A 21,007-nucleotide genomic window follows, 5' to 3' on the forward strand; every position below is an offset into this window, starting at 1 on the left:
TATGACAATACAATTGTTAGAATTCTTTGAAAAATGATATAAAACATCTAAATTTACCTTGTCTTTCTTTCATCTCAGTGGTAGTATGACCTCATAGTAGATATACAGTGACTATAGCTTTAACAGTGGATCAGTATTTGGTGTCTTTTCCTCACTATCCATCCATTTCAACCCTCCAAGCATTACATGCCATTGTTTTCACGCTTCTGAAAGCATTTGTTTTTTATGCTCCTTTCAATCACTGTCACCATCAGGACCTCGCTCGAGACTCCAATTGTCCCGTGTCACCGAGGTTTGCACAGATTATGTGCCGCACGTAGAAAACTCAGCGATTTAGTGCCTCACAGACACAATACGAAATGTGTGTACAGCACTTGTCTTGTAGTTTATGTCATGGAACAAAACTAAATTCCTTGTTTTTTCCTAAAACACAGAAGCTGCAACCCCCCCCCTAGTTAATTGCACTTTTATGACAGTTTGCATAAATGCAGCTCTTGTCTGCATAGATTAAGCCTGCAGCAAAGTCATATCCCCTTAAAATGGTTGCTCATTACTCAGTTGACATTGAAAAAACTTTTTGTTTTGTAGTTTATGGGTTGAGGACCAGGAAAATAGGAGTTTTCACGGTTCAGTTCTTACGAACATATTTTTCAGAGACTTCACCAAATATTTAAGGCAGAATTGCAGAATCTCTAAAAAGCAAGGACACTTAAAAAATGAGAGAGCCAATATTCATTCATCTATTGATTTTAAAAGCATAGGGATGTTCCTACTGATCTCCTCACGATAAGACAACCCGCTAACTACTAAACCAGATGCTTATTAAGTACTCAGATCTAACCTTTTTATTTTTGGGAACAGAAATTGCACCCAATTATACACACACAGCTCCCCATTATGATTAAAAACACATTTCCACTAATTGACTTGCTACTGAATGAGCAGTCCCGTTGCACGTATTTATTTATTTTTTTAGTTAAAGTTCATTCCGGGTTCTGGGGCTATGATATGATTTGCTATTTATCAGATGCTAATCTGTGCATCCAACCAAAGACTAAATGATTAACAAAAACTTTATTAAAAAATGTTTATGAAAAATTTACATCGTTTCTACACCGTTAATGCAAATGTACTCACTATATAAAGTGTCAAAGAGTACAATGATTTTATGCTTAACTCTTTATCGGACAAATGACAGATTTTGGACATTTAAAAAAGGACAAAAGCTACAAAAGGACACATCTAAAGATCCAAATGTTGAATGATTTACAAGTAATTAAAAGTGCGTTATCTAAAATATGCCACTTTTTTTATTAAACTAAATAAAAGTTAGCGCACAGTGAATTTAATTGACGAATGTTAAAAACTCACTGATATGTGAATCGTAGTTTCAAGTTGTCACAATTCCCCACTTGTCAGGAAAACTTGAATTTGACTCTATTTCTAAGAAAAAAGTGTCAATGCTTCTCACCAGCATTTTCTTAAGAACCCAACGTGGATGACTGATGGCAATCTTGCTCTTTTCTTTTAGTGCCTATCTTTTGTTATTTAACTTTTCAGGTATGTTCCTCATGGCATACATAGTGTACGAGTGCAGTGAGATTGTTGGAATTTCATTTTTCTTTTTTAATATGAAGTAATGGAAAGTGAAAGAAAGAGTTCCTTAGTCAAATAGTCACAAATAACTCCACAATCATGATTCAAGGACTTAAGAACTCCAGCAAAAGGCACTTGTTTTAAGCCATGGAATGTATCACCCTGACAATATTAATACTGGGTTTAAAATATTATTCCCCTTCACTGGACAGGCGTATATTGTAATCCGAAGCAACACGATACGAATAATGCATAATGCTGGTTGCAATAGATTGTGTAAATATGTTTTGGAAAGATTCTTCATAATTTTCTATTTATTTTTGCCTTAAATTTTCCTCACAGATGCCTTCTAATTATAATGCGCAATCACATGATTCTCGTGGATATCTGGACAACGGATAGTACCGCCTCAGTGAATTGGAAATTCCAGATGCAACAACAATATCAATATCTCGTGATTTCTTTTTAACTGATTTAAATGTCAAATATACATAAGCAGCTGGTAAATTGTCTGAGCAGTAGGTTGGTGCCACCAATTTTCTGTAAAGAATTAACTTTTTCTAAATTGGACGGAGAATAATAGTGGATTACGTTGCCCATATTTACAAGATTTTAAATATCTTTAGTTATATCTAGCCGTTTTTGAACGCTCGTCAAAGCACAATAAGGGCAGCGAAAAAGTTTTTTTTTTTCATTTTGGTCACAAATACCTGGTTTCCGTGGGATTATTTACCATTTCAACTTCTTTGGGGATCCCAGTTTGTGGTATAATACAGTTTAAAGACCAGCGTTATGGAAGGGAGTGGGCTGGTTCCACTGTTTACATTGGTTTGCTCTTAGACTAGAAATACTGCCACTACTACCCAAATGTATTTTTTTAAAAATGTTTTCTTCGCATTTTCAATACTGCGCTGTCCTGCTTTGCTAACAGACGTGACCTATGCACACCGCATCGCATGGTCACGCACATACGCAGACGGACTTGTATGCATCGAAGCGACTTATTTTCACCCGCCACAGGTGCAGTCACACATGCCTCCGTACAACCACAATCATGTGCAGCCTATCTCCATTTATGGTGGCATCCTGCTGCTCTCAGGTGACAGCGAAAGGCCTCCGCCTCTGAAGCAGCTGGCTTTGCGTCTTTTCCCACTGATCACTGCGTACTTGCAGTTTAGTGTTTTAGAGTCCAAGGGCTAATTGGTGCTACCTGCCTTTACAGCTCCACCATTGACTCTCCTAGACTCCGAGGGGGGATTCACACTGGCGTCTGAAGACAAACAAACCCAGGGAGCGTGATCGATAGCGGATACAACACGCGGCCGTCAAGCACCGCTGATTAAGAGTGTGAACGTGTTTGCCGAGTGTCGGCGCACCAGTTTCAATGTGCGCACACTCCCTAAGTGGATTGTTTATGTGATTCTGATGAAGAGCGTTGCTTGCTCCTGAGGCATCTTCTGAAGGCGCCCAAGCAATTATTCCCACCGAGTGGCAACATGCTAGCCGGGACTTAAAAGTGCGAGGCCCTCTAATGTGCCATGAGTGCTAAATGAACACCTTGCTGCTATACCACAGAAGCCGGCTTCAAATGCTTGATGAGTAACAAGACCATACCTCCAACACATCCTCACCTTCAAGCTTGTTAAATAGAAAGAAAACACCTCATTCATAAATGACTTTCATACAATGCTCCCACTCTCGTCTTCTCTGCGCACATCAAATCATATGGAGCGCACAAAATAAAATCCCAATTTTTATTTATTTTTTTATTCATTTTTTATTTTATTTTTAACTGTGAGGCCTACGCGCGAACCACTCATCCGCCGGGCCGCCCATTCATAGATATTAATCATTACATTTTATTATTACTAAATAATTTATGTGTTATGTGCTTATGGCAGTTGTGATACTGGTGTGTGCCCATAGTGAGCAATGATGATGTTGCTCACACCGGTACTCAGTGTGCTCAAGGAGGTTGTCTTTCTGCCCAGACAAACAAAAAATTAGAGGGAACATTACTTTCATATCAAAGTCAGTTGCTCAAAATATTTATGTATTCTAATTGTGCCGTTCTTCGACCTCCGTTAATGGAAAGAAGAAGTCATGTTTCAAATCTAAAAATGACTCCAGTGCAGACGCGTGTCAATGCAAAGTCAACAGCGCTATGGACGGCCACACCAAACATGACTTAGGTCCTAAATATGCTCAATCGCCTAACATAAAATGCCTTTGTCAAGTCTTCTTTACCGTCTGCGTGGACTCATGTTCGCTTTAGTTTTTTGTCCTGACACACAATGACAATGTTGGCCAAGCACTGGGGAAAGCTCAAGATTGGCAAGCAAATTGCCTTAAAGCAATCGGTCGGTGTCGCCATCTTGCCATCTCTCTATTCTTCCTTCTCCTGTCATCTCTTGTGTTTACCCTCATGGTGGATAGAGACAGGGCGGCATTGAGTCTTGCTTTTGAAGTCCCGGTGACTTGAAAGCGTCATTGCTGGGGTGACATTTCAGCACAGAGCAGAGTGACCCTGCAGGCTACATGTGTGTGCGTGTGTGTATTTCTTCGTGGCTGGTTCAGCTGTCCTCTGGGTCTTCAACCGGGGCTATTTGCTCTTGCAGCAGAGGGATTGCCTTTCATCACATGAAAAACTGCATCCGCCCTTGCACCTCTAACCCCCGCGCCCGACAATTGTGCCACTGGAACGCTGCGCCACAGCTGACGCCATGTTAAAAATACACATTCGGTAATCCGAGTCAGTGTACGGGCAACTGACACATTTACCATTTCTGGTTATTTCCTCATGCTGCATTAAAGGACTTTGGTGCAGCTGTCACCGCTCGTCTTCATCAACGACTTTTACTGTCTGACTTTTCAGGATTGCCACTCTATGGAAGATGAGTGTGTGAGAAAGGCTGTCCTTTCTGACCGACAGCAAAATGGGTTTTATACTAATTTGTTGATTTTCTTTTCACTTTTTTGGCTCATATTGCAAAGAAAAAGACTATTGATTGTGTCACAGTGAACTGCAAGCGATCAAACTCAGTAAAATGCACCCTGAGAAGACTTTTTTTACATTCTGCTCAGTGTAATATTGTAAAAACAATGTATGCATATACAATATTGTTACAATTTAAACTACAGACATTCTCTGCATTATTTGCTGCTGTTCTGTCCTGCCTTTTGGTCCAACTTGTAAAATATTGTAAACAGGTGTTAGTCTCTCGACTGACACAAGGACACATGGCTCTGTATGGTGATCCTGAACAGCTGCCTTCAACCGGATTGCGTGCATATGGCGCGCACATGTCTGCGTGAGCATCTTCAATGAAGCTTGGCCTACAACAAGCAGTGGATCATATCAAATTGTTGACACTTAAAGTGTAATCTTTCCTTTAATAAAGAAAATTCATCATCACTTTTCAGGAAACCATCTGAAAACTACAAACAGAGCTTTTTCACAACTTTCTATTGGCCATTCATCGATAAAAATAACGTATTGGGGGTTTCGTAAGGGTGTTTTTTAAGATGAGTTATGTATTTATTTACCTGTAATCCTCTACCACAGGTGGAAATCGAGAAGCTGGACTATCACCACTACTTGCCTCTGCTCTTTGACGGTTTATGCGAGACGGCCCACCCATACGAGTTCTTTGCCCGCCAAGGCATCCATGATTTGCTGGAGCACGGTGGACCTAAGATTCAGCCCGTCATCCCACAGCTCATCATTCCCATCAAAAGTGAGTCTTGGGAGGGTGGATGTAACAAATTTTATTATTTTAGTGTTTAGGGGTTAACCTCCTCTGGTTCAAATGGATTTCGTAATTTCTAAGTTGTTGTCATTTTTCTACAAGCCACTTATTCACCCTATCTAAGAACAAATCAAAAACAAAGTACGTTGCCCTAATTCCTGGCAATGTGAATCATGCAACAAATTGCCTTAGCGCACCAAATAAATACCATGATTTCTTCATGATTGACTGACAGTTTTCCAATCCTCTTAAAGTTTTACCCCATTTTTAATGTATGATTACACGATTCAATTATTCACTGTTTTGATATGTTGCATTACCCTTTAATCATTCTCCTGTCGTTTAAGGCGTATCGGAAATAGTTTGAAAGAGTACCAATCTCTGCACTAGTGGCATTTCTTGTTTAGTGTTTTTGCAGAATTTTTGCTTTTGTTCACGTCCTTTTTTTAAAAAAAAAACAGTAATTCAGTTTCTTGTAGCATATTGAGGCCTAATCAGCATTGGGTGCTAAAATGCTGTGCTTCCAAGAGCTAGGTGAATTTCCTAGGGAACATAGAGATTAGGCTCTGGAGCAATAGAAGAAGGTCATGTTTTCAAACATGAAGTGCCCAGACATTAACCCCATTGAGAACGTTTGGGATAACAGAAATAAATATGATAGGGTATGACCTTTTTTTGGACAGGCAATGTATTTCAAATAACGTGTCAGACGTCACCATTGTGACACCTTCTAACATTACGACCCCAGGAACACGCGACGTCTAAAAGCATGCGCGATAATTTCCTGCCAATTCCGATGCCTGCTACTTTTAGCCACATCGTGGCCGCGCATGCCAGGTTTACTTTTCCAAGCGTACGCTCTCTTGTTGTCTAGTAGAGGGCAAGGTCACGTCTCAAGGTGGAGGTCCTCAAACGAAGGTGGCAGGGGGAGTGCGAGGAAAATGGACAAAGAGGTTGTCGGGATCCGTTTTTTGGCATTTTTTGTTTTCGCACTCACCTTTTGTAGAGCACTGCTGCCAAACGGAGTGTCACTTTCAAAGTGGCAGCCTGTAAAGCAGCACCCCGTGAGCTCGGACAGTGTTCATGTCATGGACAGTTGGCTCGTGATGTGTCCGTGAAGTGAGGTGCTGGCGAGATGGTTTGCACTGAGCCGCCAAACGCTTTTCTTATACCGGAGTCAATTGGTTACGGTTGGCCGACTGAGTCACGGAATGGATTTAATTCATAAACTGAGGCCCTGTCTGCTTTATAATTGTATTATTTGGCATGAATATAATACCTGTTCAAGATTCCCCAGCTAAACATTGCATGGAAATTTACCATACACACCTCTGCAATTCTTTTGTTCCATATTTTCCCCCCATAAGCATTTCCATATTTGTGCTTTAGACCAACTATAATGACAGGCCTGGCATGAAATTCGGTTACAACAACAGCATTGCTATTACGAAACACTGAATTGTGACATTCACTGTTATCCCAGCACTCTCTAACGTGGCATAAAGTGGCTAATGTGCCATCTTTTCACACATTCAGATCGCTGGATGCGCCCACTTTGCACACACATTAGTCTATGGATTGAAAGCCCTCAGTAGCTTTGCTCGTTTACATTTTGGGCGCCTGAGCAAAGGTGAATGCTGCTGGTGAGAAGCCATACTTTGTGCTTATAATGGAATTTTAAATGAGCCTCTCCTTAATAACTTTTCGAGGTATTAATAAAAAGAAAATTTCTTTCCTTGTTTCGGCATCTGCAAGACAGCAGTCCCTGTCTCTTTTGCAGAGTAATTACAAGGGAGGAAAAGGAAGATAGAGGGTGGAAAATAAGCTGTCGCTCATCCCAAATGGCAACATATATATTTTCCTCCTCCTCTGACGTTAATACACCTTCAATGCCGCTGCCAGCCTGTTATCTGCACAGCCACCGAGTCGCGTCAGGCTCTGGTGAATTTTGATGATGAATGCAGGTCACCCGGTGAGAATACACAATGAAGTAGTCTCTGCCTGACGTTACAGTATCATGATTTCTCCAATACTACCAGCCTCCCCTGCAGCGCTTATTCATTTAGCCTTAAATCTGCGATTGTGTAGTCATTTCCCCTTGAATTCTGAAACATAAAACGGTCGATAATCGCAATGTATCGCGCCAGGCATCATCTCATTCGTACCAGATCACCCAACGTGATTACAGGAAGGAACAATAATTATTTCAGTGTGTTGAGTGCAATTAAATATGGTGGCTAACCAAAACCCCAGAACTAAAGCAGCTATTAAAATGTATTTCTTCATGTCAATTATACGTAACGTAGGAGTTCACAGTATGTATATAATAAGTTATATTTGCATAGGCTGTCATTACAAATTCAAAGTATACCATGTGCCGTGCACAAATCTAGCCTTTTTGGACACATCATTTCTTTTCTTAACCACTTATCCTCACAAGGGGTGCTGGAGCCTATCCCAGCTAACTGCGGGCACCGGGGGGGCACCCTCAAACGGTGGCCAGCCAATCGCAGGGCACAAGGAAACACACTCATACCCAGGAGTGTGCAAAACATTTTTCATGAAACTTTTGGGAATCTACAGAAGGTAATGATTTGTTTATTTATGGAATTGTAAATAAAGTTGTGTGTGAATAGGGTGTCATTTTTAAGACAATGTCAGCATCTGCCCAGTCGCAGGTGCTGGTGCGAAATTGCAATTTGGCTCTCATCCAAATTAAGAGTGTCACTGATTTATTTAAGCAAAATGACAGCTGATTTGCGATTTTTAACTGGTAATTGTCTACAAGGTCACCGCTATTTCCTTTTCACTCTAAATATGAAACGAGCTCTGGTGTGAATTCAGTATTTTGTTATACCGATTTGTACAGACAGTTTTTATAGCAGCAATAACACATCTGTACCCTCCAAGTCAACCTTCCGCTTTCTACACTTTTTTTTTACCTCTCTTCCAGCAAGGCAAGAATGCTGATGAATAATTGAACGGTTTTCCGGTCCAAATGTCACAGCAGGGAAAATTGTTTGCGCTGGCTGGTAATTAGAATTTTATTGTTTGTTATGTAGGTTTCAAACTCCTGTCATCGCACATTCCACCTTATCACGGTGATGGCGGATATCGGTACGTGTGTCCGTGTGGTGGCGTGGGGGGTCACTGAGTAGTAGGTGATGGGATGGGATGCTCCTCAATGCAATCAGTCGCTCAGCATTGTCCATTGTTGCACTGCATAGCATAGGTCTAGTTAAAAAAAACGGAATTGAGAGTAAAAGTTTGCGTTAAAAAGAAAGCCTATTTTTGGGGGCAAATGGTGCCTGTTGAGCTATCACTTTCTAAGGGTGCATTTGTTGAAGAATTGAATATAGATTGAAGAACTGGATCTGGAAATGAAAATTTGTCATAATGTCGTAATAGGCAGGGTCGTGGAGTGAAATTTAAATGTTTTTTTATTAGAAAAGACGAAAAAAAATCCTGACATAAACATTTTAGACTTTTGCCTATACCTCGTGATGCCTTGCATCAACAAACTTTTGCATGGCAGAGATTTGCAACTCTATTACAACCACACTTCCCATTTGCAAGTCTTAATTAATGATGTTTGTCTTCAGTCATTGAGGATTACAGTCGGCATGCTGAGACATAACTGAGAATAGTCGGCAAATAGCGCTAGTAAACTACACAAACACAAAAATATTTCCAGCTGTTCCATCTAACAGTTCAAACTTAAATGTTTTGCAAACTTGTTATTAAATTGGTTCAAACCACAGCACTAACAATTGGGTGTTTTCTTTTATTTTGTCTCATTAAAAGATAGCTAAGGTATTAGATCGGAACTCGGAATCTTCAAAATAAAGTAGTAGACATCCCTAAAATTATGGTTCTCATTCCATCCTGCTTCATTGTTGGTGTTCTTTTAGTCCATAATATGTTTATCTTACTCTTGTTTGGGATATTTAATTTAGAAATATTTCAAAATAAAGCGACAAGTGAAAGAAAGCGACAACAGTCACAGTTTGCCTTTTCATGATGTTCAAAGATTCTCAGAATTTGCTATAGTTAGAAATATATTTTTTTATTTCATTTCCAGTACCTTGCCATCTATTGTGATATATTACGCTTCATGCTGCCTTGGAGAAATATGTATGCATGTCTGTGTGTGTGTGTTTAGACTTGTTTATGCTTAAATATTTCCATGTATTGTTGGGAAATAGCAGCCTTTTAAGGTATTTTATTCTAGTGTACATGGCAGTAACAACAACAATGAAAATAGACATATGGAGTCTCAAATATTTATCATCCACTTGAAGCACATTGACGTTTGGCTGAAGATTGCATTTTTACCTTGACTGTGGTCTGTCATGTGACTACATGTTGAGACCTATATCTTAGGATAGCTCCTTAAGCAAATACCATGTTCTTTACATACATTTGATTAGCTGGAGTATTGTTTCTAGTTATCTGATTTTGACTTGGCTGTTTGTTTTCTATTTTTTTAAATTCATTTTTTATCGGAATACATTCTCAGCAAGTGCACATGACGCATGAATAAGTAGTTTGATGCACTAGCAGACTCTGTGCAGAGGTGTGAATAAAATGACAATGCAATGTTTACACAAAAAGACATTTGGTTTAAAGGCAGACTTCCTGTGTCTTTTCTGCAAAACTTCTTGGAAGTTTTATGTTTCTACTACTTATACCAGCAATAAATCATCAACAAAACCAAACTGATTATAATTTTAAAATACTTTATATCATATATAATGTGTATACATCTGCATATAAATGGTATTTTACTATAAATAAATTCATGAAATTGTAAAAGAATCCAAATTTAATAACTTCAACATGAAAAAAGAGAAATATGCTCTTATTGTGGCTCCCAGTCAAAATGGATTGGAAGTTAGGCACCATCAGTTGCAGCCAAAGAGTTAAAAGAGTGTGTTATGAACGTTTTTTTTCTTTTTTGCTTTACAGCAAAAGCTTCTGTTGTAAACCCTGGCAGATATTTGGCAGCGCTCATAATTCATAATCCATTTCCACTGAAGAAAAGAAGCCAGAAACATGGCGCCGCCATCCCAATGATTCAGTGTCATTGAGCTTGGGTTTTGAAATTATTATAATATATGACATTCAACACATAACAACAAAAGCATTTAAGTCTATTGCTTAACGGTTGTTATTCAACCTGTCGCCTCTTTTGTCTTTTCATATGCTTCCCCTTGACATTTGTTTTTGTTCCTCGCTTTCGTTCACCGAGTTTGTCGCTCGTGATCTCTGCTGCCCTTCGACTCTCCCGCCACCTTTTGTTCTCCAGGGTGGCTGGAGATGGACTTAAGTGTGGCTCAAGCCCAAATAGCTCAATGATTGGCTCTCATTAGCTCTGGCCTCCCCAGTGAGTTTGGTATCAGTGATTCCAGACAAGCCATTTTTTTCTAAAAAGAGAAGAAATGAGAAGGAATTGCTTTCGACCTGAACTATTTGTTGTGAACTCAGACATGTAAACATCTTGTTGAATGGGGCTGAAACGGAACAAACAGACTATCTTTAATGGCTCGCATCCAATTCGATTGCATTAATTTATGTCGTAATGGCACCTTCCAAAACTTAACCCGATTTTCACACTAATTGTTGCAAATAAAATTGCTAGGAAATATAGGACAATACTACGCCTTAACAATAAGAGCATATATAGTAGTATGAGTTTATTGTTTAGTTTTAAGACTTGATTACAATTATATGAGAGGGAAAGGGTGAGGGTTATTTAAAAAAACAGCAAGCATTACAAAATAATTAAAAGGTTGTGATGCTACCAGACTATTTCACTGAGAGTTTTATCTATTTTGATCTGAATATTATTAATTTTACTAATATATGTAGTGTTAGGGTCAATTTTAATAATTTATTGACCTAAATTGCAATTTCTTTATACTGTCTTTCCAAATTGTAATGTTATTGTCTATTGACTCTGATCTTTTACTTTTTTCTTCCAGATGCCCTAAACACGAGGAAACGCCAGGTGATCTGCACGACCCTCAAAGTTCTTCAGCATCTGGTGATGTCAGGGGATACGGTGGGAGAATCCCTGGTTCCCTACTACCGACAGATCCTGCCCATCCTCAACATCTTCAAGAACATGAACAGTGAGTACCCACCTTTAAGAATAGAAAATCAGCATTTCAGATGCTAGTCTGAGCGGTAGCTACCATTTTGCCAGAATTGTAGAAAATGCGGCAAGGTCAAATTGGCTGGGTTTTTTCCATAACTGCTCGTTTTGAGGTTTTCACTGTAAAAATCTCAAGTGTTTCCTTTCAGTTGAATATTAGTACACTGGAGAGAAACAGTTTTTTTCCGCCTCCCACCCACTCAATGATAAGAATCACAGTTTTGTCTTCTCTGTAAAGTGTCTGGCTACATTATGTGTCCAACGATTTGTCCTCCCTGAATGCATCCACCTGTCTGGCATGAGGGCCCAATCCCAATGTCATCAGAACGACAGGTCTCTTTGTTTGGCGTTCATGATGCGAGTGTATAGCCGTAGAAAAAGCTCAGAGGCAGCGTCGACCCCAAACACAGCTCGACGCAGTCAGTGCGATGTAAAGTGTGACATTGTGAATCAATCATTTAAACTAAGCCGTTAACAGGAGAAGACACAAGGCTTTAGTCCCTTAATCGATATCCAATTTAAATCTCTTGTCTTCCTAATTTGCGTACATAATCTGTTACCATGTGTTGAAAGAAAAGGAAGAAGCCTTGGAAAGACAAAGGGGGGATGGGTAAGCCAGCCTTATTAGCAATAGGCCTTATGCAAATCCTCCTGGTAAATTAGCTGTCAAATCAATCCCCTAAACCATTTTGAAGCGGGAGGTATTCCGTTGCCGCGCAGGCTCAGCAGTTGGCAGAGTGAACCCCACTAGGAATAGGTTAGTCCAGCACCGGTAGTTACAGCTTCCCCTGCTCGTCTATGCATCAATTAAACCTGAGCCAAGCTCACACCTGGCAGGCGTCCCTGATATTGACCGCTCCCAGCCCGGGCTAGGGAAACGGGCCGTGTAGCTGCCAGAGCATGGAACCAAATCTGTTCAACAAGGTCAAAGTGTTTGGTCGAGTTGGTGGTGCGTAAAGGTTTTCTCAAGTTAGCTAAAACAACGGATGAAGTCGAAATGTATGACCTCTGATAGGTTGGTCACTTTAAAGAGTTTAACACTCTTTGTGGAAGGATGGTTTGACCCGTTAAATAGACTAGATGAAGTACATATTGTATTTTATTTTCCATGTCCTACCATCTATTCTCAACAACACTTTTTTGTATTATTGGATAGATGAATGGATGCTGATGTATAAATGGATGATGATTGGCAGGTTGATTATTCAGGTAATTTTAGGGTTGAATATCATTTGCTTCAATTTGAGCTTTAAATGTCCAGTTGATTGTGGGAATGAAAGTTGGTCAGTTCAATTGGTGGACAATGATTTAATTATAATACGACTGAATGAATAGAAGGTTGTTTTTCTTAAATTGTCTGCTTCCTATTGTCTGCTTTATTTGCATGCAAATAAAAGATTCTATTAATGACGGAATGTCGTACTTACAACCCCACGCCCCTCCTACCCTCGACGGGCTGGTTCAGGACAAGCGAGTGTGCCGTCACTCGCAAAAACAGTCACAGGCTTTGTTAACGCTCACAGACTAACTAATCCCCTTTGGTTCTCCCACACCCTGACTCCCAGAACTTGCATGGCATTCCTCTAATCTTCAGAGCCACAAAGATCCACTGTCCAGTATGTGCAGAAGTGTTTGTGCATCTGTCATGAATGCAGCTGTTATGTACCCCTACCACCCCCTCGCCTCCCCCATTGCAGCTGTTGGCTTCAGTGTAAAGCGAAGCTTAGGAGTTGTGTACAATGCCTACCATGCACAGGCTGGATTCTTTCATACATACACAGAAAAAGATGTACAATCGCACTCTGTCCCCATTTACGGCTCCGTGTCCTGACCCTTTCCCTTTTTCCTGCTCTGTGGTTCAGGCTATGAATCAATATGCTGACACCCACTGCTGTGGGGCGAGAGCTAAAGTCAGATATCACCGGCATCTCCTCGCAGGACAGATCCCCCTAGGCCACGTTCACACAGTCCGACAGTGTCGCTCCCGCTCAGAGACAAGGTCGCGACCTATAAAAATGGCGCGCATAGAGGCCTTATCGCTTCAATTTTTCCACTGTCAGAAGTGGACCCTAAGCCGTTGCCAAAAACAGACTCTCAAGTGTCCTTTCAGTCAGAGAACCAGTTTGCCGATAACAGAACAGAGTCATGACCTCTCGGTTCCAGGAACTACTTCATTGTTCTTTGAATGGAGAAAAAAAAATAAAAAAACAACAGCAACCTCTGACTGTTTATCCGCAGGCAAGTCACTGACATGCTCATGCATCATTTTGAAGAGCACCATAATAAGCAATCACATTGCACCCGCATTCTTGATGTACCCGGTTGTCTCCCGCATCAGTTCTCGCTGCTTTTTGTTTGCTTTACGCCTTTCCATGCATTAGTCGTTCCAAAATACACGTTGAGGACGGCGTCGGAATTCCTCCGGTGTGATTTGCACGCTCCTCTTGTTTGCTTGCGGTGATGAATCTTGCCCCTAATGAAATGCAACAACATTTCCTATGAAGGAGAGACGTGCTCACTCATCCGGCAAATTCTTCCTCGGAGCTCAGACGAGGAAGGTACTCATCTGCTGCGCGTCATTCCGGGAAGGGAAAAGGGGAGCTTTTAGGGTGAAAGTAGAGATACATAAAATAAAAGATAAGGAGAAACTCGAATATAACTGCTTTTGAAAAGCTACTTCAGCCTAAAATACATCCAGAATTCTATTTTGGCAGTTTTATTGTTATACTGATACTTATAAGAGAAATGAAGAATAACCCATACAGCCACTCAAAATGAAACGTGGGAGGGCTGACAGCAATCATTTGATCAGTCTAGAATCGCTATTGGCAATGAAAAAAATAAGAGCATTCTGCTAATTCTTCTAGTTTAAAGGGATGTTCACTGTGCATCACAGTGGACAGAATATGTTTAATTAAGTGAAGACACAGAATATCCTTTTTCCCAATGTGGAATAGTGAATAGAAATAACCAATATTTCCCAGAAGCCACATTTCAATATAGTGGCACACGTGTTCCAAATGTGGTGCTCACGAATGTGGATGCTGGGTCATTACGAAGTTTTTTTTTTTTTTTTTTTAAATGAACAAAAAGTCACTAATGGTAGTACAAAAACAAAAGACAAAATGTGCCTCAGAACACTTTGTCTTCTCATTTGACACCCTAAGTGTCGTCAGTAGTCATACCAGTCAGTCGATTATCAAGCTTTCCAGTTTTTCATCAGGATATTCTTTTAACAAAGGGTGGCTAGTTTTTTTCTGAAATGTTAGGGAATACCAAGTGGCAATGTAACCAAACTGCTTGTGCAAAGTGAAGAAGAAACTTTAAATCCGTTTAGGTGACTTGATGATTGCTGTGTCTTTCAGATCAGATCAATAAGTAGAAGATCACTGTAAGTCAGTAAGACGAGCATTGGTGTCTCTTGTTGACGCTACTGTGGAGCAAAGTGAAAACAACCTTTCCATCAAGAAAAGCCTTTAGTGGCGTTTGTGTCAAGTATTTTAAGACCGGCTAATCTCTACCAGGGCCTCCACTGTTTACGTGTTTCACAGTTTTCACAGTTTCTCTTCATTCCTCTGAATTCCTCCTCCATTAAATTGAGATTCGGAAAATACCAAAACAAACAGAAATGAACAGCAGTGCACCATTCAGATATCGAAAACATTCGGGCCTGGTCTTTTCAATGTCTGTTTTTTCTCATGTCCTTGAAGTAGTCATTTGATCATCGACGGTCTCAAGTTCCTTCTTTGCTGTTTCGTTTTTAAAGGCTTTGTCTATCAATATCATCAGTGAACCGGAGCCGTGTGACAGTTTAATGCATGTCCTGAGCATTAGTGATGTTATCCGTTACATCTTGAGCTACATATTTGTGTTGGCATCATTTGCGCAAAATATCATCTTCGACTTTTTTATTGAACTCTTTCAACAAGGTTATTTTTTGCCTAGGGGGCTTTTAGGACATGCACTTTATTTCAGCTGGTCCTGTGGCATTGTTGTGTTGTCCCGGTGGCATTTTTCTATGCTTATCGGGGGGACGTAGGTCCTTAAACCCTACTTCATCACTGACATAGTCTCGCAGTAACACGCACGCGCACTTGCACAGAGAAACATGAGGTGATCTGTTTTATTTGGCCTCTTTTATCATCCTGCCGTAGGAATGTGGCCAGCTATGATAAGGTCTCAACCACTTGTATTCCGTGCTCACACACAACTAGTGATAGTAGCTCTTTGTGCATGTCCGACTTGTGAGGTTTTTCCGATGGTGACGGATGCGAAGCCAGGGTCGGCCACTCTGTCTTTGCCCACGTGTTTGTCTTTATCTGAGGATCTCACACTCCCAAGCCATACTGGATATCTTCATGAATAAAACAGGCAAACAGTCGTGTTGCTTTCTTCGCCCAAAAAATCTTAGGTATTGAAATTGTCACATTGTTGACTGCTGTTTGCTAGAGTGAATCTTGTTATGATCTTATGTTCGAGCTATACAGTGTATAGTTCGCGATCACAAACATTTGCTTTATTTAATGACCTTTTTGAGCTGCCATGGTGAAAAATTAATTCGCTTGCATGTTCCTTTTTGTGTGCACAGCGGACGTGAGGGAAAGCTGACTAACGTAGGCGCACAAAACTCCCACGTATATACAGCCATGCAAAACACACACATATACCCGTGCCCCCTATGTAATCCATCATCCTCCACAGACGAACGCAGTCCCCCTGTCCCCGCGGATGATAAAACACACCTCATCCTCAACCGCTGCCGCCTATTCCACATCGCCCCTCTCCAGTAGGAGATATCTATCTATCAGGCAATCACGGCCCGCTGACATCCTCCTCCGCCTTTAAAATACAGCAAGAGGCCAAGAGACATAAGGACGAGGATGGCTGGAGAGATGGAATCCAGGTAATACATCGTTCGTCACCTGCGTTAGCATGCATGGTGGCACATAATTACTTTCTCCACCTCTCCTCAAGCAGAGAATATAGTTTTGGTGTCAAGTTGGTTGTTTTTTAACCTGTTTAGTTTGAATCTTGGGTCATGTCGAGAATAGTCCAGTGTTTTTATTTTCATCTTTGAGGCTACGTTTACATCACTTTGCATGATTGTCAATTTGGATGTTGGATCGCCATTCGTCTTGCAAAAACATCTGCTGTTTTTCTGAATGGTGGTGATGTATGGGTCACATTCATAAGGACCTGTGTTCATGCTGCAGAGCTGTAAAATAGAGATCCCATTTTTATTTAGATATGAATGAGTCTAATCAGAAAATTGGATTGTTCAAAAGGTAAAAAAATACAGTATTGGTGTCAGACTGTTTGATTTGGAACCTTGGTCATGTTAGGAATAATCCACAAAAACATATTTGTTGTTTTATCGAACCGTGGTGATGTATTTCACTTGTTGATGACATATAACTCACATTTAAATGGATCAGAGGTGTAAGACAGGGATCCCATTTTTATATACATACAAATAACAAACACCCAAAGACAATACCTGTACCTATTGCGATGGTAAAACAATGACAAAATATACACCAACACATAATTTCAAGTAGAAGAACAGCACCTGTTGCAAACTAGTTGGGGAAGCAGGGAATTGAAAAACAGAAATAAGAGCAAAAAAATATTTAAGATAAAAAAGGACAACAACAACGACAGCCCCTGTTGGAACCTGGGAACAAACAAAGCAGCAACAAAAGACAGCAGGGACATGGGTAAGGGATGTGGCACTAACTCACGTCTCTGTGAGCCCTGGAGAGACAGAAATAAGTTGTGCTCTCTTATCAATTCTGCCTCAACTATATTCCTTCCTTCCCGAGGCCTTGCGGCTCCATGCACTTACCAACTTCGTTAATTTCTCCGGTCAGCGGCACCACGGCGCGCAATCAGGTACTGGCGGCATCCCTCGGGCCTTGGCGGCTTCAATTTAAAGGTCAGCCGATAAGCGGGCAGATTCATGCATAATCTGTGCGCAGACACTTTAGCTCTGTTGACCCTCTTAAAAGCTTCTCTCTGGACAGGCTACAACGAACCAGCCTCATTTTGTCGCCTAATTCTAAACACAACTCATCTTTATTTAGCGTTTGCCTTGGTACGTAATTACTTCGGCATATTCTTTAGGAGGAGCCCTACTGCTTTTTTTAACGCCACGCTCATTAATTTGTACATCCGCACTCGTGGAGAGAGCGCATGGCAACAGAAGGGAGAGCAGAGCCCCAAGGCTGGCAGCGAGCAGACTTGAAATGAAATAGAATGTGGTGTCTGGGTGCAGGCGCTTTGAAAGCCCGACAAAGCACTACTTTGATTGCTTGCTGCAGCGCGTGGAGGCAGGCCAGAAGCACAATTAAATAGCCCCTCACTCAACGGACAAATGGTAAACAACATTGGGGCTGTTGGATTTATGCTTTTTCCTGGCAATTTACTTTTGGCTCTTTATAATCTCTTCATTTGTTTAATAGAATGCATTTGAGGAGATTTGCAAAGTTGAATAGAGAGACACTGCTTGGAAACATACACATGAGTGCATTATGTTTTTTTGTAAATGTAAAAATTGTATCGCGTAAGTGTCAATGATTCTCAAATACTAGATCGTTCTGAAGTGGTCTTTTACTGACCTGGAGGAGTTGGTGCTTTCCCTCTCTTCAATGGCTTTCATCTCCATTAGACTAAGGCAGTTTGTCACTAATCCACGGAGGCGATTCTTGACACTTTGAGCAGAAATCCATTCGTCCATTGAGATTTGGCCTCCAACGTCAGCATGTGTGTATGTTTATTTATGAAAGTGTGTGTTCCCCGGCATCATCAAGTTTGACATCTCTGCAGGCAGCTAGCATTAGTGCTGTGGCGTGTGTTTGTGTTCTGACATGGTGTGTCCTTCTTGCTTTAGATCAGCGTTCACAAGTTGCGCCAGGTTGCCTTGTCAGCTTCCATAAAGAGACAAACCTCCATGCACTGGCCTGCTCGTGAGCGACTCATCATCGTCCCATGCGGGTTCATGAATAGACGCTTTGATGCTGATTGTCGGTGTCACGCAGTCCCATACCAAATTTAGTTGATTTAGACCGGATATATTATAGAAAATTTACTTTTAGTGCCTTCTATAAAAATTCTTGGCTATGTAGATTCGATATAAATCTGTATCTTTCTACTTCTTTCTGTGAATGAAATAGTCTGCGTTCTTGCCTCACTTTGATGCAACAGTGTTAACATGTTAATTGACTTTAAATTCAAAATTAGTGAGCTGACATTTGTGTGGAGGGGAGGATTTTATAGCGCAGGGCCACAAAAACAACAAAGACCTCCAACCTTAGCACATTGATTGAACTGTAGGTTGGCTAACCCCTGACTCCGATTAGCTCTTGGAGAGGTCATTGGCCACACGCACTTTCCTTCTTCATTGTAAATGTTCTCATGGTTTAAAATGAAAAATAATAGACTTGTTTGTGTGGTATTATTATCAGCAAAGTGGATTCCTCACAGTAACTTGAAATGGCATAGTTTTTGAATATTTCAATAACAAATTCAGGTCATATCAAAGGTAAGACATAGTTTTTCTTCTGTATCAGATAGAGGTAATTGAATCCCATTCCTTTCTCAAGACCCCTTGCCTCGCTTCCTGTGAAAAGCCCCTTAATGTACATACGGTAATCCTCATGAGTCTTGTTCAATGTCCATCTTGGATTCCTGTAGTCGTCACCAAATCTATCTACTTTAAACGGCATTTCCTCACAGACAAATCCTAACTATTGTGCAGTATTTCATTACATAGATCAAGTTGAGTTTGCATTTTTCATTTAAAGGCAAGATAATATATTTTCTTTTAAAAGTCTTGTGTTACAATGTCACTTAGGTCGGCAAAAGGTCACTGCTACAATTGTATTTAGAGGCCGTACATCACAATACACGCAAAGAACAATTGGCAAGCACCAGGTCAAAGGCAGTCTGCTGGACAATGTCAGGGGGTAGACGTCAAGGGTCAAAGGCATATAAGGTAAACAGACGGCAAGTTAACATGTGTGGGGATCTTCATTTTCTTTCCTTTCTTGCAATATTTCCTCTAATGCTGGTGGAAAAACAGCCATTGGAATAGTAACTATGATTGTGAAACATCTGGCATGATGACGTGTCGTCCCAAGCACAATGGATGTGTCACTTTATTATATGTTGGTCACCAATGCTTTGGTTCTTGAATCAATAATACAGCAGTAATTCAATAAATATCTACTGGGTGCTTTTATGTGGACTTATTGTCCCAATTTGTCATTGGCTATTCTGGGACCTTTGCAGAGTAGCAGCGTAGAGCGTTTACCAGGCATTCATCTTCTACTATAGTCTTCAATGAGCTATTGTATGTTCAATAGGCATTCACTGGAACTCTGCACCTTAGGCGGATGACTACATCTATTGATGAGCTACAATCGGAGTGACAGCAAAGGCAAGAAGCGTTAAGAAAACAAAAGCAAAATCACAGGTCCCATTTAGAAAATGTTCAATGAGAGCTGACTCCTCTGTAATAAGTATTACATGGAAAACACATGGAAAGTCAAACAAATTGCACATTTAAAAATGAACTGTGTCACTGTGATTTTTAATTCCATCATTTATCGTAATAATCTATTCCAACATCATCAATATTTTAAGAGATTTTCGAGTGCTGTTCATTTTGATTGCACTTAGATTGTTATTATTCCAACCCAATTGCTTTTCTGAGCTGTGACTAAGCAACGAGTTTGAGTAAAGGACTACACTCTGGACTAGTTGCTCGTCAATCACAGGCTACATGTTGTGTACTGACAGGCAAGCGTTCACACAACATCACTTAGTGCAAACTCAGGCGAGTAAACCATGTCAGGATCAATGACACTTCTCTTACAGACATTTTGTTTGTTTGACATTCAAGACCCTCCATGAACTAGGCCTGTACTGTAATGTACCATCTGTCGTCTCTTGGTCTTTGTCTTGGACTTGACTTGATCTCAGTAATTTCAGACAAGTCTTGGTCTAGTCTTTTAAAACAATCTGTTTTGTTATGTCTGCCCGTTCTGTGATCTGTTATCTTTTGTCAACCTCTGCTTGCAGATGTACGGCTATTATATACATTTTCAGCAGTCCTTATCTTGAGCTTTCCTTTACACTGGACTGGTCAGAGAGCTAGCCAACCTTTTACACCGACACAATCACAATCATCAAAGTCCAGAAATTGAACCACAACATCGTCACTGACTACAAATCAATGTTGAAATGTTAATTGTTACGACGCCGATGCACTTCAGAGGGGTTTTATGAAAAGTGCAGAGTAATCAACCTGAAAATTAACTGAGCAATAGATGTATTATTTCTCTCTGGCCTCAATAGTGTGCTCTTCTGCAGAAATCCTTTTGGCTAAAAAAACTTCTTACATCATCTTTTCTATTTTGTCTCCATTTCAACCTGTCCTTCCTCCTCCCTGTCTTCTGTTCCCTCCTACATAAGCGCAGCCTACCTTCTTTCCACTTTTTGCCTT

The 21,007-nt window shown here is 40.5% G+C and overlaps 1 protein-coding gene across 3 annotated transcripts in view; it reads left to right on the forward strand.

The window, feature by feature from the left end:
• Positions 1-21,007, forward strand: part of pacrg (PARK2 co-regulated) — a 151,121-nt gene that overhangs the window by 99,655 nt on the left and 30,459 nt on the right. For all 3 annotated transcript variants that reach the window (XM_077620212.1, XM_077620213.1, XM_077620211.1), the window contains 2 exons: positions 5,162-5,333; positions 11,330-11,479. In XM_077620212.1, the coding sequence (XP_077476338.1) occupies positions 5,162-5,333; positions 11,330-11,479 (322 nt within the window). The remainder of the gene's footprint in view (positions 1-5,161; positions 5,334-11,329; positions 11,480-21,007) is intronic.

This window comes from Stigmatopora argus, chromosome 15 (assembly GCF_051989625.1).
Source record: "Stigmatopora argus isolate UIUO_Sarg chromosome 15, RoL_Sarg_1.0, whole genome shotgun sequence".
Taxonomy (NCBI): Eukaryota; Metazoa; Chordata; class Actinopteri; order Syngnathiformes; family Syngnathidae; genus Stigmatopora; species Stigmatopora argus.